This window comes from Akebia trifoliata, chromosome 9 (genome assembly GCF_017979445.1).
Source record: "Akebia trifoliata isolate Shusen 1 chromosome 9, ASM1797944v1, whole genome shotgun sequence".
NCBI classification, from domain to species: domain Eukaryota; kingdom Viridiplantae; phylum Streptophyta; class Magnoliopsida; order Ranunculales; family Lardizabalaceae; genus Akebia; species Akebia trifoliata.
The window spans coordinates 1380528-1407580 of record NC_141383.1 but is presented as its reverse complement, the minus strand read 5'-3'; the positions used below and the strand labels follow the sequence as shown (position 1 = coordinate 1407580).

At 34.1% G+C, this 27053-nt stretch overlaps 1 protein-coding gene across 2 annotated transcripts; it reads right to left on the bottom strand.

Annotated features, from left to right (window-relative positions):
- Nucleotides 1–19604: 19604 nt before the first annotated feature.
- PUX2 (plant UBX domain-containing protein 2) lies at nt 19605–26754 on the bottom strand. 2 transcript variants are annotated; one of them, XM_086453661.1, is made up of 3 exons: nt 25578–26745; nt 24073–24351; nt 19605–20127 (listed from the first exon to the last, which is right to left on the bottom strand). In XM_086453661.1, the coding sequence occupies exons 1-3, from the start codon at nt 26442–26444 to the stop codon at nt 19870–19872; spliced, it is 1404 nt and encodes a 467-aa protein (XP_086309787.1). In that variant the 5' UTR covers nt 26445–26745; the 3' UTR covers nt 19605–19869. The 2 variants fall into 2 exon arrangements, with proteins under 2 accessions (XP_086309787.1, XP_086309788.1); XM_086453662.1 differs by lacking the exon at nt 19605–20127 and adding an exon at nt 20138–23082 and having other exon boundaries at nt 25578–26754.
- Nucleotides 26755–27053: the final 299 nt, after the last annotated feature.

Below are 27053 nucleotides of genomic sequence, written 5' to 3'. Positions count from 1 at the left end.
TATGATTTAGAAGTTTGGGATTGAGCTGATTTTTTGTGAGGATGATCTCTATGATGGGAAAATCATCCGGAAAAAAAAATCAGTCCAATCTGAAACTTTTAACCCCATTAAAAGTGATTTGGAATGTGGACCGTCGATTTTTTTGTCAATTTTAACTAATAATGTGTAAATCATTTTTGATGGATTTAGAAGTTTCAGATTGAGTTGATTTTTTGTGAGGATGATCTTCTGAACATAGTGATCATCCTCGCAAAACATCAGCTCAATCCAAAACCTCTAACCCATATTTTGAAAAATCATCGTTTTTACATATTTCCGTGGAATCGCCCCCGAGAGAGAGAGATATTTTCATAAGGATGAGGAGATCATCCTCACCAAAAATCAGCCCATTCCAAAACTTCTAACCCATGTAGGACAAAAATGGTTGGCTAAAATGTTTGGTGCTGAACGGGACCCTATATATATATCTATATATATATATATATATATATAGGGAGCGGATCGGCAGCCCTAAAGTTTGCCAAGTTTGGTGCCAAACATTTTTTGTAAATCACTTTTGATGGGGTTAGAAGTTTTGGAATAGGCTGATTTTTTGTGAGGATGATCTCTACGGTGAAGAGATTATCCTCAGAAAAACTCAGCTCATTTTGAAATTTCTAACCCTAGTTTACAAGTTGAAGAATCATGGACCGTCCAATTTTTGTAAATCACTTTTAATGGGGTTAGAAGTTTTAGAATAGGCTTATTTTTGGTGAGGATGATCTCCTCATCATAGAGATCATCCTCACAAAAAATCAGCTCATTCCAAAGCTTCTAACTCATATTTTGAAAAATGTTTGGCACCAAACTTGGCAAACTTTAGGGCTGTTGAACCGTCCCTATATATATATAGGGTCCCGTTCGCCACCCTTAGTTTTACCACACTTTAACAAACGCGTTTTGTCTTACATGGATTAGAAGTTTCGGAATGAGCTGATTTTTGGTGAGGATGATCTCTATGGTGTAGAGATCATCCTCACCAAAAATCAGCTCATTCCGAAACTTCTAACCCCATCAAAATTGATTTACAAAAAATGGACGGTCCACGATTTTTCAACGTGTAAACATGGGGCTAAACATTTCGGAATGGGCTGATTTTTGGGGAGGATGATCTTCTAATCATAGAGATCATCCTCACCAAAAATCAGCTCATTCCAAAACTTCTAACCCATGTAGGACAAAAAACGTTTGTTAAAGTGTGTGGTAAAACTTAGGGTGCTGAACATTTCCCTATATATATATATATATATATGGGAAATGTTCAGCAACAAACATTTTGACAAACATTTTGGCAAAACATTTTTGAAAATATGGGTTACAGGTTTTGGAATGGGCTGATTTTTGGTGAGGATGATCTCTACAGGGAATAGATCATCATCACCAAAAATCAGCCCATTCCAAAACTTCTAACCCATCAAAAATGGTTTACAAAAAATGGACGGTCCACGATTTTTCAACCTGTTAATATGGGGCTAGAAGTTTTGGAATGGGCTGATTTTTGATGAGGATGATCTCATATATAGGGTCCCTTTCAGCAACAAACATTTTGGCAAACATTTTGGCAAAACATAGGTTAGAGGTTTTGGAATGGGCTGATTTTTGGTGAGGATGATCTCTATGGTGAGGAGATCATCCTCATCAAAAATCAGCCCATTCCAAAACTTCTAGCCCCATGTTTACAAGTTGGGAAATCGTGGACCGTCCATTTTTTGTAAGCCATTTTTGATGGGTAAGAGGTTTTGGAATGGGCTAATTTTTTGTGATGATGATCTCCTCACCGTAGAGATCATCCTCACCAAAAATCAGCCCATTCCAAAACCTCTAACCCATATTTTGAAAAATGTTTTGCCAAAATATTTGTCAAAATGTTTGTTGCTGAACATTTCCCATATATATATATATATATATATGAGGAAATGTTCAGCACCAAACATTTTGGCAAAACATTTTTCAAAACATGGGTTAGAAGTTTTGGAATGGGCTGATTTTTTATGATGATGATTTCTACGGTGAGGAGATCATCATCACAAAAAATCAGCCAATTCCAAAACTTCTGACCCCATCAAAAATGGTTTATAAAAAATGGACGGTCCACGATTTTTCAACTTGTAAACATGGGGCTAGAAGTTTCGGAATGGGCTGATTTTTGGTGAGAATGATCTCCTCACCATAGAGATCATCCTCACCAAAAATCAGCCCATTCAAAAACTTCTAACCCATGTAAGATAAAAATGGTTGGCTAAAATGTTGGCCAAAATGTTTGGTGCTTAATGGGATCCATATATATATATATGGGTGGCGTTCAAGGGCCAACTTTTTAGCAAACTTTTTAGCAAAACATTTTTCAAAACATGGGTTAGAGGTTTTGGAATGGGCTGATTTTTGGTGAGGATGATCTCTACGGTGAGGAGATCATCCTCACCAAAAATCAGCCCATTCCAAAACTTCTAACCCATGTTTACAAGTTGAAAAATCGTGGACCGTCCATTTTTTGTAAACAATTTTTGATGGGGTTAGAAGTTTTGGAATGGGCTGATTTTTGGTGATGATGATCTCCTCACCGTAGAGATCATCCTCACCAAAAATCAGCCCATTCCAAAACCTCTAACCTATGTTTTGAAAAATGTTTTGCCAAAAAGTTTGCTAAAAAGTTTGCCCTTGAACGCCCCCCTACATATATATATGGGAAATGTTCAGCACCCTAAGTTTTACCACACACTTTAACAAACGTTTTTTGTCCTACATGGGTTAGAAGTTTTGGAATGGGCCGATTTTTGGTGAGGATGATCTCTATGATTAGAAGATCATCCTCCCAAAAAATCAGCCCATTCTGAAATGTTTAGCCCCATGTTTACACGTTGAAAAATCGTGGACCGTCTATTTTTTATAAACCATTTTTTATGGGGTTAGAAGTTTTGGAATGAGCTGATTTTTGGTGAGGATGATCTCCTCAACATAGAGATCATCCTCACCAAAAATCAGCCCATTCTAAAACTTCTAACCCATGTAAGACAAAACACGTTTGTTAAAGTGTGTGGTAAAACTTAGGGTGCTGAACATTTCCCTATATATAAAGTGTGTGGTAAAACTTAGGGTGAACGGGACCCTATATATATATATATATATATATAGGGAAATGTTCAGCACCCTAAGTTTTACCACACACTTTAACAAACGTTTTTTGTCCTACATGGGTTAGAAGTTTTGGAATGGGCTGATTTTTGGTGAGGATGATCTCTATGATTAGAAGATCATCCTCCCAAAAAATCAGCCCATTCCAAAATGTTTAGCCCCATGTTTACACGTTGAAAAATCGTGAATCGTCCATTTTTTGTAAATTTTTTTTGATAGGGTTAGAAGTTTCGGAATGGGCTGATTTTTGAGGAGGATGATCTTCTAGTCATAGAGATCATCCTCACCAAAAATCAGCCCATTCCAAAACTTCTAACCCATGTAGGACAAAAAACGTTTGTTAAAGTGTGTGGTAAAGCTTAGGGTGCTGAACATTTCCATATATATATATATATATATATATATATGGGAAATGTTCAGCAACAAACATTTTGACAAACATTTTGGCAAAACATTTTTCAAAACATGGGTTAGAGGTTTTGGAATGAGCTGATTTTTGGTGAGGATGATCTCTACGGTGAGGAGATCATCATCACCAAAAATCAGCCCATTCCAAAACTTCTAACCCATCAAAAATGGTTTACAAAAAATGAACGGTCCACGATTTTTCAACTTGTAAACATGGGGCTAGAAGTTTTGGAATGGGCTGATTTTTGGTGAGGATGATCTCCTCACCGTAGAGATTATCCTCACAAAAAATCAGCCCATTCCAAAACCTTTAACCCATGTTTTGAAAAATGTTTTGCCAAAATGTTTTGCCAAAATGTTTGTCAAAATGTTTGTTGCTGAACATTTCCCATATATATATATATATATATATATATATATAGGGTCCCTTTCAGCAACAAACATTTTGACAAACATTTTGGCAAAACATTTTTCAAAACATGGGTTAGAGGTTTTGGAATGGGCTGATTTTTTGTGAGGGTGATCTCTACGGTGAGGAGATCATCATCACCAAAAATCAGTCCATTCCAAAATTTCTAACGCCATCAAAAATGATTTCCAAGAAATGGACGGTCCACGATTTTTCAACTTGTAAATTGGGGCTAGAAGTTTTGGAATAGGCTGATTTTTGTTGAGGATGATCTCCTCACCGTAGAGATCATCCTCACCAAAAATCAGTCCATTCCAAAACCTCTAACCCATGTTTTGAAAAATGTTTTGCCAAAATGTTTGTCAAAATGTTTGTTGCTGAACGGTCCCCATATATATATATATATATATATATATATATATATATATATGGGGACGGTTCAGCAGCCCTAAAGTTTGTCAAGTTCGGTGCCAAACATTTTTCAAAACATGGGTTAGAAGCTTTGAAATGAGCTGATTTTTTGTGAGGATGATCTCTATGATGAAGAGATCATCCTCACCAAAAATCAGCCTATTCCAAAACTTCTAACCCCATCAAAAGTGATTTACAAAAATTGGATGGTCCACGATTCTTCAACTTGTAAACTAAGGTTATAAGTTTCAAAATGAGCTGATTTTTTGTGAGAATGATCTCTTCACGGTAGAGATCATCCTTACAAAAAATCAGCCTATTCCAAAACTTCTAACCCCATCAAAAGTGGTTTACAAAAAATGTTTGGCACCAAACTTGGCAAACTTTAGGGCTGCCGAACCGCTCCCTATATATATATATATAGGGTGGAGTTCAATGGCCAACTTTTTGGCAAAACAATTTTCAAAACATGAGTTAGAAGTTTTGGAATGGGCTGATTTTTGGTGAGGATGATCTCTACGGTGAGGAGATCATCCTCACCAAAAATCAGCCCATTCCAAAACTTCTAACCCATGTTTATATGTTGAAAAATTGTAGACCGTCCATTTTTTGTAAACTATTTTTGATGGGGTTAGAAGTTTTGGAATGGGCTGATTTTTGGTGATGATGATCTCCTCACCGTAGAGATCATCCTCACCAAAAATCAGCCCATTCCAAAACTTCTAACTCATGTTTTGAAAAATGTTTTGCCAAAAAGTTGGCCATTGAATGCCCCTCATATATATATGTTTTGATCACGGGTATCACTGTAGACAGTGGACCGGTTCCATATCTAGGCTTTGCCAATCCATAGCCCATGGTCTTGAAATAATATAAAAGTTCTAACTTGGCCCTGCTTGTTTGCAATGTAAATTGCCACAAACACAGAATTTTGTGTTTATTGAAATTTACATAGTTTTGTGATTAGAGTGCTTGGTTGTTTCCAATGGAAAATTTTACGTTTGCTTAATTATCATGTAAACGTGAAAAAAATAATTTATTTTTCTTTTTAAAACCTTGTTTGAAGTTAAATAAAAAAGGATAAATAGTTACATATTACTTTAGAACAAATCAAAAAATTATAAACAAAGCATTTTCATATAGGTCATACAATACTATTTTCTTTAAACCAGGATTATAATAGAAATCCAAAATTTCTTTAATCACCTACAATAAACCTTAAACATCTATTACATGATACCAACTTCTACTTGCTAATTTTTCATTTTGGAAAGAAACCTCATTGCCCCAAACATGTCAATATTAGCATTAATAGTGCCTAAACGTAACTTGCCCCAAACTCATTTTAATACCCTACATCTAATGAAAAACATTTTTTTAAATTTATAGAAAATAAATATAAATTAACACAAGTAAGACTATTATCCCACAATTTTTTTTTTTTAATTTAAAAAATAAATATAAATTAATGAGGTAGGATTCTGTCACTTGTTTTTCTTATATTTTAAAAAAAAAATTATATTTAAGAAAAATTTTTTTTTTTTTTTTTTGCAATTTTACTAGCTCCAAGTAAGATTCTATCTCACGATTTTTTATTTAAATAATAATTATATTAACGTTGGGTAATGTTTAAGAAGTTGGGGAAAACTAGAGAGAGCGAGGAGGAGAAGTTTAAGAAGTTAGAGAGAGAGAGAGATGAAAGATAACATAATGTAAATTTTTGTGGAGGTATTTTCTCTGCAATACTTTACGAAGATTTCGTTGTAATTTTAATTAAGTTTTGTGTTACTTTATAGTGGGACCACTAGAATTTTAGCATCCAAGCACCCACATCCCGTAAACAAATGTAAACGTTTCTGTTTGCGTTTGTTTACAGTGCAAACAAGCAGGGCCTAGAATATTGATTAAAGAGAATAGTAAAGATTTTTGTTAAAAGTTTTGCCTTCACCAGGTAATAAAGAAGTTTTTGGGGATATTTCAATTCTTTTAATACATCCTAAAATTTCATAAATAAGTAATTAAAAAGTATTAATATTATTTCTAATTTCTAATTGATTAAAAGCCCAATTAAAAAATTATTCAAATTTAATATCATAATAAAGGTGATGAAGACCCAAACCCCAAGGGGTTAGCTCAATGGCAATTTTGGATTGATAAGTAGTTAATGCCCGTAGGTTATGAGTTCGGTACTTAATATGAACATTATTTCCTCAAGAGTCACCCGCGATGGCACATTCTCACTTACTTGATGTGTGTGTGTTGTGTGGATGTTGCACGTACCCTGAGACTAGTCCTTGGACAAGATCATGGTCTATGGACTGAACAAAAACCTTAAATATAAGTCCAATCAACTATTTATAAGGATACACGGTTATTAAAAAAATTTGATGAAGACCCAAAAAACCAGATATGAAAATAGATATAAACATGTTCTCAATAACAAAATGCTCTCCATTTGAGATTCACAAATGTGATCCTTCAATGATGCCTTATTTGATAAATCTTCTAAAAATATTGGTAGGCTAATAATTTTAACCTCATATATTTATTTTGATTTGTTTTCAGGAAATTTTTTTTATTATAAATCTTTATAATTTTCTTTAATTAATAATATAATTTTAAAATTTTATGAGAAAATTTGATCATTTCACTAACACCTACCACCTTCAAGGATGGTTTATAGACAAATGATTTATGTTAAAAAAAAATTCCTTGACAGGACAATAATAAAGAATTTGGGTGGATATTTTTATAAGAGTCGTGATAATTTGACTGCCCCACATGGCACACTCAATCGACTCTTCTGATGTGACAAGTTAAGGAATCATAGATTTGTACGCCTCGAGATACATGATTCCCTTGGGATACACATTTTTATGGGAAAATATAGTGTTATATACCGAGATATACATATCTACGATTCTCGAACTTGTCATGTCGGGAGAGTTGATTGAGTGTGCCACTTGAGGTAGTCAAATTATCATGATTCTTTTTATAATTTTTAGACCTTAACATTATTAAGTTAAAGATCTTAAAAGTGAGATGAAGATCCAAAAAAACAACGAAAATGGTGAAAATAACAAAGTCAACTCCATTTGAAACAAGAAAGTTTAAAAATCATGGTTTTAAAATTTTTTCGAGACCGAGACGTATCGCCCGAGTTAACTTGGTATTGGAGTTGAACAAGACTAACTCACAAAGTCATTTTTTGATCGAGATTTAGGACTCATGTTCAATTTTTTGATTTGTCTCACGAGATGTCTCAAACGTATCGAAAAACTCGTCCGAGACGACTCAGTATCAAGCCTGGACAAGACGTGACGCGAAATCGAATTAACAAGGATGCTTTTTTTTATATAAATATTTTAGAAATGTCGGTAGGTTAATAATATTGATATCATCCATGACCATTTTGGTATTTTTCATGAAAATTCTAATAGCGATTTAAAAAAAAAAAAAAAATTAAGGATAATTCAAGGGTTCAACGTCAATGTGATTGACTGGTTGAAGAGTAAAAATATATATATATATGAAAATCTATTTCTTTTATGGTAATAAAGAAGAAAAATAGAAAAGAAAAGGAGGGGGAAGGAATATAGATCAGCCCGCGATGGAGAGATTTGGCACACCCATCAATGAAAAGTAACCATAACTGTTTTAAAAATATGACACACAAATGTACCACAACAAAAACAAAATGATTTACATCAACCTTATTATACGACCGTCCCATGTGGGAACCACAAACAACACATCAATCTCATCTTAAAGCTTTTTGGGCCCACAACTATTGCTTGGTTCTGATTTATGATGGATAAAGATTTTTCTGTTGATCCAACACACAAAATAGGGAAAATTATTAAGACAGCTATATATTTTGCCAACATTAGGTTTTCTTTTTTTTTTCTTTTTTAAATAGTTGAAAAGATGGTTGTAAGGTTGGGATTCGTTCGCTACTAAGAATGACTTGTGAAAAAGACACATAATCCTAACCCTTTAAATACATAATCCAATGGTTGAGATTTATGAGTGTCTTGGAGATATTTATTATAAGGATAAATCTTGACCATTGGATTTTATATTTAAAGGGTTAGGATAATGTGTTTTTTCAAGAGTCATTCTTAGGAGTCAACGGATCCTGACCTGTATATATATATATAACCATTTTCATAAATATTTAAAAATAAAGTCTATTTCAATAGTTTTTGCAAAATATCTGGTTGTTTTGTTATAAAAATGTAAAAAACACACACCATATATGAGCCATTCTATAATGACCTTGAGTACTTTTAACCCATTAGCCTAAGGATTGATCATGAATTGCACAATTAAAATTTTACTATAAATTGAATTAATATTTAATAGATGTTAAAATAATAAAATCATATGTTACAAGCATAGATATTTGAAGGGTTTATGGTTTCAATTGATTTGTCTGGATAAACTTTGTTGGGCCATCAAAGACCATTTCAACTTACTCAAGTCGAGCTATCAACCAAGTGATCTCTAAAAAGTTTTCCAAGTAAGATTTCTGTCAATGGGCTAGAACTAGACCCATTTATTTATTGGGTTGGGCTAGACCTGATTCATGTTTATTGTAGTGGATTTTTGTACACCTCGAGACCACTTGTTGGACATTTAGATCTTCTTCTGTTCCTTCCTTGATCGTTATCTAAGACCTTAATTGGTGTGATACCTACCAAAGAGCCTTTTATGATAAAGTTGTATCTCAAGCAAAAATAATTCTTACAATACAAGATACTCTCTAGTTCAAACAATAAAAGACCTTTACACTTATTATCCCATCTGTATTTCTATGGACCTCCCGTCCAATGCCTCAATTTGGTGGTTTCTTATACCGCTTCTTATTTCTATGGTTACAAAGATTTTCGTTGTGATCATAGGGATTTATCTATTGAATCCTTGGATCTCCGATGAGGATTCCATCTTTACATTGTCTTACGACAAAACATCCTCTTCCTTAGACGAGATTAGGATCTAGTCCTAAATAAAATTCTCGAAAGCCCTATAGATTAGGGAAATGTCCTCATCAATCTCCCCGACTAATGACCGACTACAGTCTCCGCCTTGACGGTGTGAAACACTCCATCATGAACTTCAAGCTAGACACATGTATGACACAAATTAAATTCGCATTTTATCCTATACAATTGGGCTTAGACTTGTAAGCTATGCGAGTTGAACGAATATACGCATCCGGATAAGTTATATTATTCGTATATATTATAATTTTACTTATAAGTATTATAATTATATATTTTGTTCACCATGTTGTGAGTGATTTTTATGGACTACATCCAGCCATTAGATGGGGCATGTTTGGGCTAAATTGTTCTGGCCCAATTATCATAGGACCATTTTCGACCCAACCTAAGAATGATTTGTGAAAAAAATCCATTATCCCAACCCTTTAAACACAAAATCCAATGGTTGAGATTATGAGTATCTTGATAAAACAAATCTCAGAGATACTTATCCCAAGGATATATCTCAACCATTGAATTTTGCATTTAAAGGGTTGGATCATGTGATTTTTTCATAAGTCATTCTTAGGAGTCAAGGGATCCTGAACTTATATATATACACAATTGAGTTGGAACAGTTGTATATAACACAAACGTCCAATCAACTACAGTGTCGTGGGAGACAAATCTCCCATCAAGTTATAGTGTCATGGGACTCATTTTATTTCTTTTATTCTTCACTTCCTCCAATTTTATTATATTTTCTCTTATACCCCTTTAATCCACTTTATTATTTTCATTTTTTACCCCTTTAATCTCATTTTTTTAATAATACTTCCCCAACTCTATTTTTTTTTCACTTTTATCCCTTTAACCCAAAAGAAGATGCCCATTTCTAACTTTGCTATATTTTCTCTTTTACTTCTTTAATCCATTTTATTATTTTTCATCTGTTACTCATTTAATCTCAATTTTTTTAATAGTAGTCATTCCATCAAGCTATAATTTCTTGGAATTCATTTTATTTTATTTATTCTTCACCTCCCCTAACTTTATTATATTTTCTCTTTTACCCTTTAATCCACTTTATTATTTTTCATCTTTTATTACTTTTATCTTAAATTTTTTTATAATAATTTTGTGAGTTAAACTTCTCATCAAGTTATAGTTCCATGGGACCCACTTTATTTCATTTATTCTTCACCTCATTTACTTTTGTTATATTTTCTCTTCTACCTCTTTAATCTACTTTATTATTTTCATCTTTTATCCATTTAATCTCATTTTTTTAATAATACCCCTTCAAATCTATTCTTCACTTTTACCCCCCTTAACCCAAAAGAGGATGCCCCCCCATCTAACTTTTCTATATTTTCTTTTTTACCCTTTTAATCCACTTTATTATTTTTCATCTCTTATCCATTTATCTCATTTTTTTAATAATACCCATTTCATCAAGTTATAATTTCTTGGGATCACTTTATTTCATTTATTATTCACCTCCCATAATTTTACTATATTTCTTTTTTTACCTATTTAATCCACTTTATTATTTTTCATATTTTTTCCTTTAATCTCAATTTGTTTATAATAATACCCCTCCAACTTTATATATTTTTTTTCACTTTTACCTTGTTAACCCGAGAGAGGATGTTCGTGAACTCTAGTATATATAAATTGAAAATTAAGTGACAGTTAGGTAGACCCCCTAACTAAAACTTCCCAAAGAGTTACAATCTGACATAAGTGTACCGTAAAGCATCATTTTTTACAATTTCTTTTAACTTGAAGGAAAAATCATTAGGAGACAAATAAACAATCAAGCTATGAGCGACCAAAGATGATAAGAAATCAACTGCCTTGTTTCCCTCTCTATAGTAAAACTCAATATCAACCTCTATAAATTATTGCATGATGCTTTGAATCTTCTTGACTTCTCTGAGAACTACCCAAGGGATTTCAGACATGTTGTTGGTACACTCAACAACAACCTTAGAATTTAATCTCATTTTCAAGTGCATGAAATTGTTGGCAAAAGTTAGATAAATATTTGAAGATAGTTTGATGTTCATAGTGGAACACAGTCTTTCAATCACAACTAGCAACTATACTAGCAAGAACTCGGCCATAGTGATCTCTTATGATGGTACCTTCATCTCCTAACATGCCTTTAAAAAAGTCGTATGTGTTGAGCATGAAGAAATTATTAGGAGGTGTAATCCAATGATAGAAAGGGAATCTATGTTGAAAATCAAGATACATGTTCCATTAATTAAGGAAGTCTCTATTATGTCCATTGACCTTCACGTTTTGGTTGCGAAATTTTATCTCAAGACTTAGGGTTGTCGATTCTATACCCAGGCTGTTGAAGATATATTGTAATAATCCCACAGTTAGATTCTTCTCTAAGAATGGAAAAGTACTTGAACAGTGTAAAACACATGAAGGTTAAGTACTTAGTAGTTAGAGAAAGAGTCCAGAAATAGTTAGTGTCATTAGAAAACATTAGTACCATTCAAAAAGATAGTTGATCCATTGACAAAAGGATTATCACCAAAAGCTTATAAAAAATATGTTATCAGGATGGGTCTTTTGGAAAAATATTTTATGTATATAGAATAAATTACTTTGAAGTGGTTATATAATTTACATTAACATTAGCATTAAATAAAGTTTGTTTCTTCTAATTTCCTATTTCTAATTATATTATACATATTTTGCTTGGATTTAAGTTATACAGAGATTGTCTTGACAAGACAAAATGAAAGGACACAATTAAAGGTTATTTTATTCAAAGCATCAAATAATGAAGTAGAGTACGAGGCAATGTTACTCGGTCTGAACACTTTGAAGAGACTAGGAGTTAAGGAAGCCACAATTTATAGTGACTTACTATTAGTGGTCAATCATGTGAACGAAACATTTGAGGCACGAGACCTTAAAATGCAGCTTTACCTTGAGAAGATTAGGTTTGCCAAACTTCAAGTTGGGGAAGTAAGGGTAAAGCATATACCTAGAATGAATAACAGACATACAGACACACTAGCCTATGTAGTTTTAATGCTAGTAGGAAGAGATGGGAAAGAACTCCCACTCCATTTTCAAGAAAGACCGATTGACTAGTTTGAACAAGTCAATCTAGTAATAGTAGCAAGGGATCAGGGGTGGATGAATCTAATTATTACCTTCATCTAATCAAGACAACTACCTAATGACCTTAAGGAGGCAAAACAAGGCCAGAACAGAGTGATATATTATTTTAGATGGGCAATTGTACAGAAAATCAGTAAGTGAGTCATTTCTATACTACCTAACACTAAAAGAGGTAGAAGAAGTGTTGAGTGAAATCCACGAAGGCGATTATAGGAATCATTCAGGTGTTAGATCGTTAGCACATAAAATACTCTCCTAAGGGTATTTTTGGCCATATTTACAGAAAGATGATATCTTGCATGTCAGACGTTGTGATAATTTCTAGAGACATGAGAGGATCATCCATTAATCAATCGTTGAGCTAAACTCAGTCAGCACATGACCTTTTGCACAATGGGGGATAGATTTGGTTGGTTCGTTGCCTAAAGTACCGGAAAATCTAACCTTCTTGCTAGTGGCAATAAATTACTTCACTAAATTGGCAAAAACACTTCCTTTATCTAAGATTCGTCAACAGGAAGTACAAAAGTTCATCTGAAATAACATAGTTTGTCAGTTTGGTCTATCTCGTACAATAGTATCAGATAATGGAAGACAATTTGCTGGCAAGCAAATCAATCAATTTTATAAGGAGCATGGGATAATGATGTGTTCTCTTCACCACAATATCCAGAAGCAAATGACCAAGCTAAAGCCACAAATAAGGTACTCATTAACATCCTAAAGAGAAGGTTAGGAGAAGCAAAGAGTAAGTGGACAACAGTATTGCATAGAATATTATGGGTTTATAGGACGATTGCTAAAACTTCTACTGGGTCATCTCCATTCGTTATGGCTTGTGGAATGGAAATAGTGATACCTATAGAAAATAATTTCCCTACATCACATTCAAAGGTGGTTTAGACTTAACCAGGACAATAAACAGATAGTAGTAGAATTGAACCTGCTTGAAGAAAAATTATAAGTAGTACTGGTAAGACTAGAAAGCCACAGAGATACTTCAACAAGAAAGTTCACCTCAAGCAATTCAAAAAAGGAGAGCTAGTACTACATAGGATTTTCCAAAATACAAAAGAGCTGAACAACAGGAAGTTAGGACCAAATTGGAAAGGGCCTTATAGAGTGATTAAAGTTAGTCACAATGATGTCTATTATTTGGTCACCATGTCAAGTCAAGAGTTGCCTAGACTTTGGAATACATGTAACTCAAGAAATATTATCAATAAAATGAAGTTCTTCTAATTATACGGGCTCTAAGTTCAACCATGTATGTGGCTCAGGGTTCTGAGTAACCTTTGTTGTCCTAAGTGGCAATGTGGCCAGTGTGCCTAAGTAAGAAAAGTTCAACCCCATGTGGCTTAGGACCTTGAGTGACATTTGTTGTCCTGAGTAGTAGCATGGTATGTGTGCCTAAGTAAGAAAAGTTTAGTCTTGTGTAGCTTAGGGTCCTGAGTGACCTCTATTGTTCTGAGTGGCAATGTGGCCTATGTGCCTAAGTAAGAAAAGTTCAACCCTATGTGGCTCAAAGTCCTGAGTGACCTCTACTATCCTGAGTGGTAGTGTGGCATGTGTTCCTAAATGAGAAAAGCTCAGTCATGTATGATTCAGGGTTCTGAGTGACCTCTATTGCCCAGAATTGTAGCATAGCCATTAGACCAAGATGACGAAGTCATACCTCAAGGAACTTAGGAGTCAGAGTGATATCTGCTAGTATGTGGATATTTATGTTAATATCAACAGCATGAAACACCATCTGGTGGCATAATGCACTTATCATCAAAGGTACTACCTAAGGTAGAAAAAAACATGAGGTAGTACTTGGGGGGAAGAAATAGGGTGAAATATCAAAATAAATATTATTCAAATAAGAGTTTCAATATCAAAATTAAGTATGAGTTACAGAATAAAAATATTGCAATGGTTCAAGGAGATAGAACAAGTTAAAATGAAAAAGCAAAATTTTTCATTAACTATGAAGTTTGACTACATAATGAAGCCTCAAAATTGGAGATTGCATAAGGAAAAGCAAGCGTAGAAAAATCAAATTGAAGGCGTTTGGTCTTCAACAGAAGGGGTCTAATCAGTAGGAGAAGGCAGGTCTTCAGCAGGGTTGGTTTGATCGATCAAATCGGTTGGTTTGATGGACCAAATCAGCCTGATCAGGAGCATGAACCTAACCAGAAGCATTGTCCTAGCTAGAGGTTGGTAGATCTTCCTCGTCCAATTCAGAAAGTGAAGGTATTTGTCTTAATGTACCCATCCATTTTGGTAGATACCCCGAGAGGAGGAAGAGTAGGACCACTTCCAAACTTCTTTTCTTCTTCATTGTCCCCATACTACAGTCGAGCAACCTCGAAACCTTCATGGTAGGCCTTGGTGGCTGCTTCCTCCCTGACCTGGATATAACGAGCCTGTAGTTGACCCAGTAGCTTCTTGGTCTCTGTGTCATCTTCCTTGGCATGTTCTACCCTAACTTCCACTTGCGCTAAATCCAATTGAGATTCCAAAGCAGAACTGATGATAATTTCCAAACGCTACTCAAAGTCAACCTTGAGGGATCCCAACTTGAGGTTGTACTGCGTCGCCTCTTACTCTTATTATTTCACCTTTTCTTGGAGGTTCGCCAGCTCTACGTCCCTCCTCTCCACTTTTTCCTTATAGCTAGTGAGCTCTAGTTGGAGAGACTGTCGGAAGCTCACAAACTTTTTATTCGTAGTGTCCAAGGCATCGTTTTCCTTAGAGAATTGAGTCAAGTTCGTCTCAAGATCCTCCATGGGCTCTTTAGTGGCATGATTAAAGAAAGCTAGCTCATCGTTTAGAAGAGACAGCTTCTCTTCATACTCTCTAGTCAGGGTAACTGTATAGCTTTGAGCATCACTTCATCTAAGGAGGGCCAAGGATCCATATATGTTAACCTACAAAAAAAAAAGCAATAAAAAAAAACTGATAAGATATAAAGCAAAATATATGAAGATAAAGTAGAATATTACTTGGTATAGGCCTTGGGTCAACTTCCCAAAGGCCAGATTAGGGTTGGCCTGATCAGTAAATTTCATGTGGAAGGAATGGAGTGGGAGAAGAATAAGGTAACAATCATAAGGTTCCTCATTCCATTGTCCTTGTTGCTGACCAGGCCAACACCCATTGTAAAGTCAGGCCATCAAATCAAGTTCTCATTCCCATTCTTGAGGAGTTCTACCTTGCCTGATTAGCAGAAGGTTAGATCCTCAAGGTGCTTCGATTATATAAGTGCTTGGTAGAAAATCATACAATCGCAGTCTACAGAGGTGAGACCCCATAAGAAATTAGCTCTGATACTAAATTTATGCCATATTTTAAGGTAAATACATAAATTACTTATTTCTAAAAATTATCTTTTAAGAGTAGATAATCATAGTTTGATGTTGTTTTAGGATTGTATTTGTGCATTAGATGGGACACATATCGTACCAACTGTGTTCGAAGAAGAACAAGATAGATTTCGAGATAGAAAAGGGGAAACCACACAAAATGTGTTGGTAGCATGTTTGTTCGATTTAAAATTTACATACATCTTTGCTGGATGGGAATAGACTGCACATGACCAAAAAGTATTGGATGATGCCCTTGTACGAAATAAACCATTCACATTCCCTTTAGGTTAGTTAAATTATTTTTTAAGATTGAGTTGTATAATATATACAATGAACTATTAAAATCTGAGGTATTATTTTATATAATAAAATATTACATCGTGAACTAGTTATATTAACCAACCTGGATTTCTTGTCCCTTATATCATATCAACGAACACAAATGATGCACTCTAACAGACTAACTAACTCATAACAGACTAACTATAATAACTAACTCAAATAACAGACTAATTAACTCATAACAGACTAACTATTATAACTGACTCTTCCTCCTCTCTTCCAGTTTAACACGTGTAGCTTTAGATTTTAACTCCATTTGTTCAATCCGTGAGGCTATATTCCAACACCAGGAGGCATGTCAAATCATTTTTCTCTATTTTCCTTTTTTTTCCTATCAGTTTTATTACTCGTTAATCTATAAAAATTAGATCTTTGCATTCGTCTCATGCCACAGGATGGATTGTAGAGGACATAATATTATGGACTTTGGAAAAAAGATTAAAAAAATTAAAAAGTTGAGTTCATTTTCAACACATTGGATCAAGCTAAAAATACATTTTTTTTTTTTAAGAAATTCCGGAATCTGAGTTTTTCCTTGAAATCTAGTAGAAGACTGGGGTGTTGGATTGCCAATTTGGGCCCAACTACCTTTAATAAGATTTGAAATCTTACTAAGCAGTAAGGCAGGCAAGCCTCAGTCTCATTTCATTATGTCTTGAAATGATGCCTATTATTGAAAAATATAAGAATCCACCGATCAATCAAGACTTTCTTAGTAGGTCCACTACTAGATCCAAAGAATGTGCCAAGTGGCAAAAGCCTGTAGTGCAAGATCTTTACCCTTAATTTATTAGAGAGAGGGCATGTGACGTGTCAACTGTCTGTGAGCCTTAACAGATCATTCGCCCCACGTGAGCTATCCTTTCCTGTGAGGGTACTTCTCTATTTTTTTTTTTTTTTGGAATATCTGTTATAGCAATTGTAGCGTACACCGTACAGTCAGGAAAAGCTTAATGTGAATCGGATATCCTTGGGAACAGCGAACTGGGCTCGTATCCCCAATCCATAAACTATGGTCTTGTCCAATGATTAGTTACATGACGCACATCACATGCACCAGGAAAGTAAGGGTGCGTCCTCACCGGTGGCCTATGAGGAATTAATGCTTATACTGGGTATCGAAGTCTCAACCCACAGGCATTAACCACTTATCGATCTGAAATTGTCATTGAACCAACCTCTCAGGGTTAAGTTATGTTCACATGCCACTTTAAAAGATGTCGGATGTGTTTCAAATTTTAAAATTGTTATGTTTTGGAGGAAAAATTTTAATTATGTAGTTTACGATTACAAATATTAATTTATTTTATCTTAATATTTATGAAATAATAAAAAGGAGATCAATAACTCAATGATTTGATTGTGGGAATTGAACCCAACTCTATGGTATGATCACTCGACTTTTCCAACGATTTTTAACCTATTCCAATTGTCTTCAATCCATCATCTTCAATTAAACCTTGAAAAATGTTCCGTGACATTAAAATTGACATCGTTTCACACATTATTGAAGTGGATGTGGATGGAACCAAAGATGTATTTTATCGAGATACGAGTGAAAACCTTCCATGATATCAAGTTTAATGTCACTCCAGCACGACTCTTAAACCCTTGAATATCCACTTTTCCAAAAATCTCATCTTATTCGTAAGGATCAAAGATTGGTAAAGGACATTACACTAATGCTAAAGAGGAATCATTTTGGTAAGAAAATCAAGGAAAGGTTGAAGATAGGGGTATTTAAATAATTTATACTAGTCTTTCACAGAAAACTTGGGTAAAGGAGGCATGTCATTAGTTTGAAATCATGGTTTCTCTAGCTAATACTAACCAAAACATGGAGGGGCATATCTAAATCAACCTCTTAAAAATAAAAAATAAAAAATAAAAATTCTATTTACATAAAGGGGTGGTTAACCGTAGAGAAAATATTAGTTGGCAAATCCTTTTCTATTGTTTGGGTACAACATGAAAAATTATTATTTTTAGTTTGAATTGCATAAAAAATTAAAAAAAATATTATTTTAATTTGACTTTTGTAATAATTATTTTAAAAATAATGATAAAATCAGTTTTTTTTTTATTTGAATCATTATACCCCAATTTCTTAAATTATTAGGGAATTACTATTGGCACTCCAAAGAGTTACTATTGGCACCTTATGTTTTAATTATTCCAACCCAATTTCTTAAATTATTTATCACACCTCCATTAAAAATTAAAACTTTCTCTTTAAACATTAAAACACTCGTTCAAACAATTTTAATAGTTTACAATTATGATTAGGTTCATATAAAATTCTATATCAAAAGAATAGATCAAACCTAGTTAATAATGTGATAGTTTCTTTTGACACCTCAACTTTTACTTATTATTTTCTTTCTTTATTTAGGGTGCCACTACGAGCTCTCTAACTTTATTTATAAAAAATATACTGACATATTTTTAATAAAAAAAATTAATTGATTTAGATAATTTTAAATTTTTTTGATAAAAATAATTAATTTTTAACAATTTAAAATTTTATTTTATAGATAAAATTATGATTTTGTTTGATTTCAATTTTTTTTTTTGTATGTTTTTTTTTATTTTCTTTAACTCTATTTATAAAATAAATATTGATTTTATTTGATTTGTCGTATATTAGTAAATTGTTTTTCAGGGGAGGGGGTAAGAAAATGAATTGCCATTAATGAAGAAAAATCGATGGTGTTGGCGTTCCGTGCAAATTTAAAGTTTTTGACACATCAAACATTGAAAAATTATTATTTTCTACAAAATTTTAATTTCTCCCTAATTTTTCGTGCAATCAAACATATCCTTAATAAAACTTTTCCACTTGGAACATGACTTATATTCTCTCAAATGCACCATTGAAACATGAAATCCAAATATTGAGATAAAACATGTAACCCCCAAAGATAAATCCTGACTGTTTCAAGATTGTGATTTTGAGATTCTTTCCATGCGTTTACCGATTCGAACCCAATAAGTAAAACACTAAAACAAGGTGTATATAGACTTTTAAAGGATTTTTAGGTACAAATGATGCAATTTCTCTAATTGGATGCTACAACTATGATTTTTTCATATAATTTCTTAAGAAGATAAATAATGGACATGATTTTTAAAATCAAAATGGCCTTTTGCATTTATTTCACACCCCCACTTTTTTGTTAATATTTGGGATGCCTTTTGAAAACGCAACGCCGCGTATAATTCAAAGGAGAGGGTTCTACCAAAATTTTGAATCGAGAAATAATACAAAGGTAACTATAATACTTAGAGGCTGTTATAAGTTAAAACACTCCTAATAGGATTTTTATTAGAGAATGATGTTGTTCACCTTCTTCATATTTAAAGATGGAAATGAGTACAAAAATAATAATAATAAAAATATCAGGAAAGAAACATTTATTTCTGTTCAACACAAATAGTAGGCACCAAACAACACTTGATTTCTCATGGGAAGAGAGAAGGAAACAAACCAATTTGGACTATCAGAAGGCATTTAACAAGATATACAATTATTCTAAGAAACAAGAAAAGAAACAACTTCACAGTAATGGCACAAGTGGTGCATCAATTACCCATGACTCTGAAACCCAATCAAAATCTCCAAAGAAAAATCTGGAGATCACGCTAGAGGTTGCGTAGCTTTAGTTGTAAGTGGTTCACTGATTTCAAGAAGTTCATTGGATAGCCCAGTAAAAACGACGGAATCTGTCTCTACGGGTCTGAACTTGATAAGTGCCGATGGAACCAAGTCCTCTTCATCTAGTGTTGGTGTTTTCTCTCCTACTCGTGGAAACCGTGAGATCACCCGTCGCTTTATCCCTGCTGGATGCCACAACTCAAATTCCAAATTGGGTTCTTTCAATGATGCGCTGACAAACTGTATATAGATGTTCTTATTAGATAAACTCGAAGATGAGAAAGATTACTTTAATCAAGAACTAGCATTTCTCGTTCAAGAAAAATAAATTAAAATGCTTCCACGAATTCAGTTAGTAAAAGGAAATTGAAACTTTGCTCAGTGGTGTTTTTAGTGAATTAATTTATGGTCATAACTCGCTTTACAACATACTAGAATTATAACCAGATTATGCCGAACCCTGACATTAAATTCTTATATTCTAAGAAAGACACTAGAGAGAACTCGATGCTTGTACCATGAGAGCTTAAAAGAATTTGCTAATTGGAAGAGTAATCAACCAAATCACACATGAAAACTAGTTTGAATTCTGGTACAGCAAGAATGGACAGATTGCCAATCCTCATATGTCCAATGAATAGAAAAAAAACAAGAAACAGATACTTCCCAAATCATACCGAATAACTCGTAAAAAGAAATTAAAAAGGTCATTTCCTCATTCAACTGCAGAGAAAATGACGAACTGTCGCGTATGAGAAAAATCATTTATTGTGCTCAATTTTTCTATCAAAAAGGATATTGAAGATAAAACTATGATATCTACTTACCTTGTCTTACAGTTATATCGGTCCACTCTGCCAAGCAAAGATAATGACATGCTTTGTCCAGGTACTTCCAAGGTTGCAACACTAATGACTTGATGGGGACATCAGATCATCACCCTCTAAATATTACCATGAGAGGAGGAAATCATAAGCTTCCTTGTGGATTGATGATACCTACGGAAAGGACTTGAAGACCCCATGTGTAAGATCTTTTGAAGACTCCACATTGGAGAGTGCATGTGGGTTACTTGGATCGAGGAGAACTTGTTAGTTGAATTAGAATGACCAACACGTGACCATAATATTAGAATATTTAGGATTTATTTAATTTTCTATTTTAAACATTTTTTTAATGTTTTTGGACTTATGTTCATGTTTTATTGGTCCATGGTCTTGGTATAGATGCTTAGGGGTAGTTTAGTAACTTAAGCATGTCTTTTTATTAAGTTTATAAATATTGAAAATTTTATGAGAGAAAGTCACGAAAATTAGAGAATTTTGTACTTTATCTTTCACATAAGAGTAGCTTAGGTTTTTTTCTTTTTAGGATTTTGTTTTACTACTTGAGCACATCTTTATATTATTTTATGGAGCTTTTGGGATACCGTTAACAGAATTTCTGATTTTCCCAACTTGAATGTTGGGACATTCATCTTGGTGAACAAGAATCATCAATATCTTCCTTTTTTTTTTTCTTAGTTTGCAGATATAGTCTAATTTTCTTCCTTTTTCCATCATTTTCTCATAGTTTTTTGTGATTTTTTTATTTCTAAACCCTAGGGTCAACCCTAACCAATATCTTTTAGAGATCCTACACATGATAGAACCTACAAAATCTTTTCCCAAAACCTACTATATTGCTACCGAGCCCAAACCAGTCTCAAATCCTAACTGAATTGATTTAAATCATCCTTACTAAGTGTCCAATAATTTACAGCAAAGCTTAGACCATCCTAAAGTCTTATTTTAATTAATCTAACTTTATTCCAACCCTACATCTAACCTTAGGAACCTTAATTTTATATATATTCTCAGATATAGACTAGTTGGAAGTTCTACCTTCCATAAAATCCCTCAATTTAATATTTTAGATTCAGACCAAAAGGACTTAAAAAATTGTTTAGAATTATTCGTTAACTATTGATTAGACTTTTCTTATTTTTTGTGGTAGAATTCGGTAGTTTGTAATATTCATTGTCTTTGGCAATATTGTTAAATAGCATATGCAATTATGTGTGATAAGCACATGATGTTCGCATATGCGATTTCGCACATCGTATATGCTGCCAAAAAAAATGCAGAAATATATGTCATCGCACAAATCACATATGCCATCACACACTTCACATATGCCATCACACGTACTAGCACACACAAAAATATGTCATCACATATTGACAGATAGCATAATTTGGGGTATGCGACCGCATTTGACAACACTGGTCTTTGGTAATTTTTTCGTAATCTCAGAACTATCATTTTAGTTAGTTTCATTGTCCTAAATCATGACTCGAGGAACCACTTTTAACCTAGTTTTTCCTGTCCTGTACAGCCTTCCTCATCTTCCATGACTTAGGGTATGACAGCCCAAAAAAACGTTGGTATTGTAGAAGATTGTACCATGAAGGCGAAGTGCCAATCTATGAAATTCGTTAATCTGGTTTATTTAGCAACAAAACAACCAATAAGTCTATCACCAATAATAGAGAAAGGAAAAATAGAGAGAAAAAAGCATTAAAATCACTCTAGGGTTCGTAGAAATCACTTCTGAAGTTTGGGAATCACTCACCAAGGTTGCTTAGGTAGCCAAAAATCAGATTTTATTCATTAGCCCCCAAAAGGAGAACAAAAGAGATTATTTATACAGATTTATAGCTAGGGCGTCCATACTTAAGGGGCAAAATTACATATTTGCCCTTGACCTCTAAAATGAACAAAAACGACAAAAAAAAACACATAACTCCCTAACAACTAGACCAAACTCCTTGAAACTTTAAAGGAACATAAAATAAGACTCAAAACACATATAATAGTTGTTGGACCCTCACAAGTAAAATGTAAAAAAGACCAAAATACCCTTGACTGTTATAAATAAGAAAAAAAGTCATAAAAACTCAATAAACATCACAAGACCCATCTTTATGCCACATCAATGCTCTCTTATTAATCTTTTTCCTCCTATAATAGGTCTTCCAAGGTTCTTTAGGATTCCCATTAGGAAGCCACTAGTTTCCGGCATAGCCCATGTCATAGGGTCATCAAACTGACAACAAGAGTCAAATTGGAGTTAAATGAGGTGGTCTTCTTGCCTTTCTCTATGGAAATAGTTGCAACCAAGTGGCATTGTGAGAGGCCATTGATGATGTTTGTACTGCCAATGTTGATTGAGAGATGAGAAGACAAGATTGTCTGCTGGAGGTGCTAGAATTTGTTGACAACAAATTTTGTCTCCTTAAAGTCGAGACGCACAAAATAAGATGACAAATGATTTCATGAGTTTGATGGAAATGATAGAGATACGATCTTAGTTAGACTCATAAACAAAAGTGTTTTCCTCTAATTAACAATAAAATCTTTGAGAACAATGAACAAGGACCAATTCATGAAATCATTTGCTATCAAAGAGATGGTGCATGGCTTTCTTCCTCTGGTTTTGAGTTTGATCAATGTAGAATGAGGCTTTGTCATTGGAGATCAAGCCAATGACCAAATACCTTCTTCCTCACACTGTAGATTTTAGTTATCCTCGCTTTGCCTCCTACACTTTCAAATTTTCCATAGACTCCGGCTACCTAGGTATGAGCCTCCTGTGCCTAACTAGAAAAGCTTGCCACAATTGAATATTAGAAGGCTTAGCTAAGGATAGCTTCCGCGACATACCACCATCCTCTACTATTATAATCCTCCAAAAATCAGAGCATCTACCATACAACCCTAGAGCTACATCAAAGACCATCAACTTAAGAAATCAACCTCATTAGATAAGTGATCCATAACAAAGGGTTTTGAGATAAATTGAACTTCGAAAGGATACAGAGTGTTCTTTAAGTAACCAAACCCAACAATCGTGGAGACCAGAGATGTTGGATACAAACACTACAATATCCATTTATAGACACACCAACGTCTCCTCAGATCCAAAGCCCACCTAATCTTATCAATTGGATATTCTATTCAAGAAAAAACTTCCCATCTAACGTCTTATCAGACCATTGAACTAACTTTAGAACTTTTTTTATCGGTACAAACTTTAGAACATTTATGCAATGTTTCCAAATCTAAAGGCCAGGAAATTGAGATAAAGAATTATTCAAACATGCAAAAAGTAGTAGGAAAATATTAGAGATGAAACCACTCTAACCTCATAGAGTGCTGTGGTTGGCTCCCATGGTAAAAAGACACCTTGGAGAACAACCTCATCAGGAAACTGGATCCGGATAACCGTGTTTTTGTACTTCTTCCTCACTGCCTTGGCCTGCTTTTCTTTATATGACTTGGGAATCAGAAGCTGAGACTCCGCAATCTTTTTCTTCTTCATATCAGCTTCTTTTTTCAAATCTTCCATTGATAATTTATAAAAAGAATCTGGGAGATCAATTTTCATTGCTATACTTTCAGCAACCGAAAAGAAGACCCGGACCTAGAAAACCAATAAGCAAAACTGTCAAAAGACTTCAATAATAATCATTCAAGTGAGGCAAATATGTCAGTTTTACGTCTTCAAGTTCAATTAACCTAAAATTTAGATCATCATCATCAAAGCCTTATCCCAAAGGTTTTCTACACCAAATTTTAGTATGACAAAAAACCCCAATTCTAACAAAAACTTAACTGCATGAATACAGTAACACAAATCAAAGAGCATGCAACAACAACAAAGCCTTATCCTAAAAAGATTTGGGGTCGACTAAACAAATTGTGTTCCTTCATTCCACTCTGTCCAGCGCACAAATAAAAAAGAGCATGGTAAAATCTACACCAAATTTTTGGGCCATTACTCCCTTTGCCATGGGTTGGGGAATTTGGAAGGAAAGAAACAAATGGATTTTTCAGGAAAAGGAGCGGGCGACTCGAGACATGTTTTTGGCAATCTTGGGCCTTATCTTCTATTGGTGCAAGAGGAATAAAGACTTAGATGGATGTTTTTCGAGGAGTTTATTTTTAGATGGGATGCTTTGTGTACTTAGTTGGTGCCCTGATTAGTGGGGAGACCCTCTCTGCTTTGCTTTTGTTTTCTTTCTTTTGGCTTTGGCCGTTTGTATTCTTGGAGGACTTCTCATCCTCTTTCCTTTTTTTTAATGAACCTTTATACTTATCACAACAAAAAAATCTAATAAAATACATATAAAAATAAAAAATTTATTGGAAATGAGTCTGAATAATGGTTAACAGTAATGGTGGTCATGGTTAACAGTAGCTTTTATGTTAGGTGCAATATTTACATATTTAAGTAAAAGGATGTCGCCCAATGCTATTAAAACACATATTCTTGACTGTTACAATATTTTTGTTAAACCCATAGTAACAAAATTCTCCGATTTTTTTGAAAAATTAGCAATTAATTCACGGTCCTTTTAATCAACAATTCAATCCTGACTTATTCACAAAGCTTTGAAAAATACATTTTTTAATTATATTTAATATTAAAAAATTTAATTAGTTCAATTTTATGTATAATATATGAAATATACATTTTATATAATTTAAGTAATAAATAGTAAATTTTTCTTTCTCCCAATTTTATCAACTTTTGCCAAATTTTTCCCAAATCCCCACTTTCTCACTATGGTTAAACCCATAATCTTAATGTCAAAAAATTTAGCGAAAGCAACATTGATACGATTATGATCCACACAGCTATTATACCTGTCTGTCGATCTTCTGTGGCTCGACCAAACTTTCTGCTCCATTCGAAGCTATTGAAGGCGAATCTTCAATATTGCGTGGTTCTAATAATGATATCGCTTCTTTGATTAAAAAGATATGTTCCTCTGAAGGAACCTCCATCACTGCCCACATCTCGTCATCTTCCTCTAGAAGACTGAACCCGACACACTCTAACAATTCGACACCTCCCGCCACATCACCAATAGCCTCTCTTATCTTTGGATTGCTCATCCGAATTCTTCGAAACTTGGCATTGTTCGGTTCCTTAACAATATTCCTCAAAAGCTTGAGAACAACCTCCACTGACCCTTCCGACGGCTTTCCTGAAACAAATGTGCCAATGGAAACCCTAATTGCATTCCCCGATTCCAGCTTTGACCCGTTATCGCGCAATTCTGTTGTTTCGGTCTGGACCTTGTCGTTCGGACTACCAATACAGGTATCGATATGTACCGACACCTCTTCTTCAGATCGATAAGCTTGTCCACAAATTGGACACTCGAAAACATTGAGAGATCGATTCTCAGTTCTTGAGATTTTACCAGAAGTGATTAGAGAGTCAAACGGATCGAACCCGTTTGGCTGATTGTTTTGGGAATTTAGGGGTTTTGATGGGGAAGGTTTGGGTTTGGTTGATTGTGTGATAGAAGGAGAATTTCGATTCGATTCGACGTTCTGGGATGGACGAGTAGGGATTGAGTTAGTTGATCCGGTTGAGGAGGAACCCAATACTCTACCTTGGCCCTTGAATTTACCTGAAGAAGAAGAAGAAGAAGAAGAAGAGGAAGAGAATGGATTGTTGACTTTCTTCATAAAGCCCTTGACTTTGTCCTTGACATCATCCATGGTGCGTGATTCCTGAATGAATTAGGGTTTCTGAAAGATTTGTAGAACTGAATTAGGCTTTGTGAAAGGTTGGTAGGGGCTTGAGAACCCAAGGAAACTAAGAAGAGGGGTCTTTCTCTCTCTCTCTCTGTGATTGAATTAGGGTTTATGAAGGATTGAGATTTGAGAGCCTAAGAAACTCAGAAGAACCTCGATTATGTATAAATCAATGGAGTTTTCCCTCTTTGTAACTACCGTTAAACATGGGAAAGCTCGAGAAGATTGGATGAAGCTATTTGACATTGACGTTGACTTTGACTTTGATGTCACTCGGAAGGAGATGTGAACCCTCGAGATTCCCTTCCATCTTTTTGTCAATTTTACAGATACAACCCGCGTTTTCCAACTGATGAACATAAAATGACCTAAATGCCCTTACTTTCATTCTCAAACCAAAGCCCACCCTTGATTTTTTCTCTCCCTGAAAAAAATCTGTAAACTTCAAGTTGTTAACCAAAAATCCTCGATTTTTCTCTTATAAATCCATCTTCTTTAAGCTTTTCAAATTCTTCTATTATTTTTAACCTAATCATCCTCGACTTAAATCCATCGTTTTTCAACTTCATCTTA

Excerpts from the sequence above, each read along its gene's own strand:
- PUX2 (XM_086453661.1), bottom strand. The coding sequence starts at position 26,444 with ATGGATGATGTCAAGGACAAAGTCAAGGGCTTTATGAAGAAAGTCAAC. Across the intron at positions 24,352-25,577 it reads CACAGAAGATCGACAGACAG|GTCCGGGTCTTCTTTTCGGT; the intron begins GTATAATAGCTG and ends TTGGTTTTCTAG. Across the intron at positions 20,128-24,072 it reads CAACCACAGCACTCTATGAG|TTTGTCAGCGCATCATTGAA; the intron begins GTTAGAGTGGTT and ends ATCTATATACAG.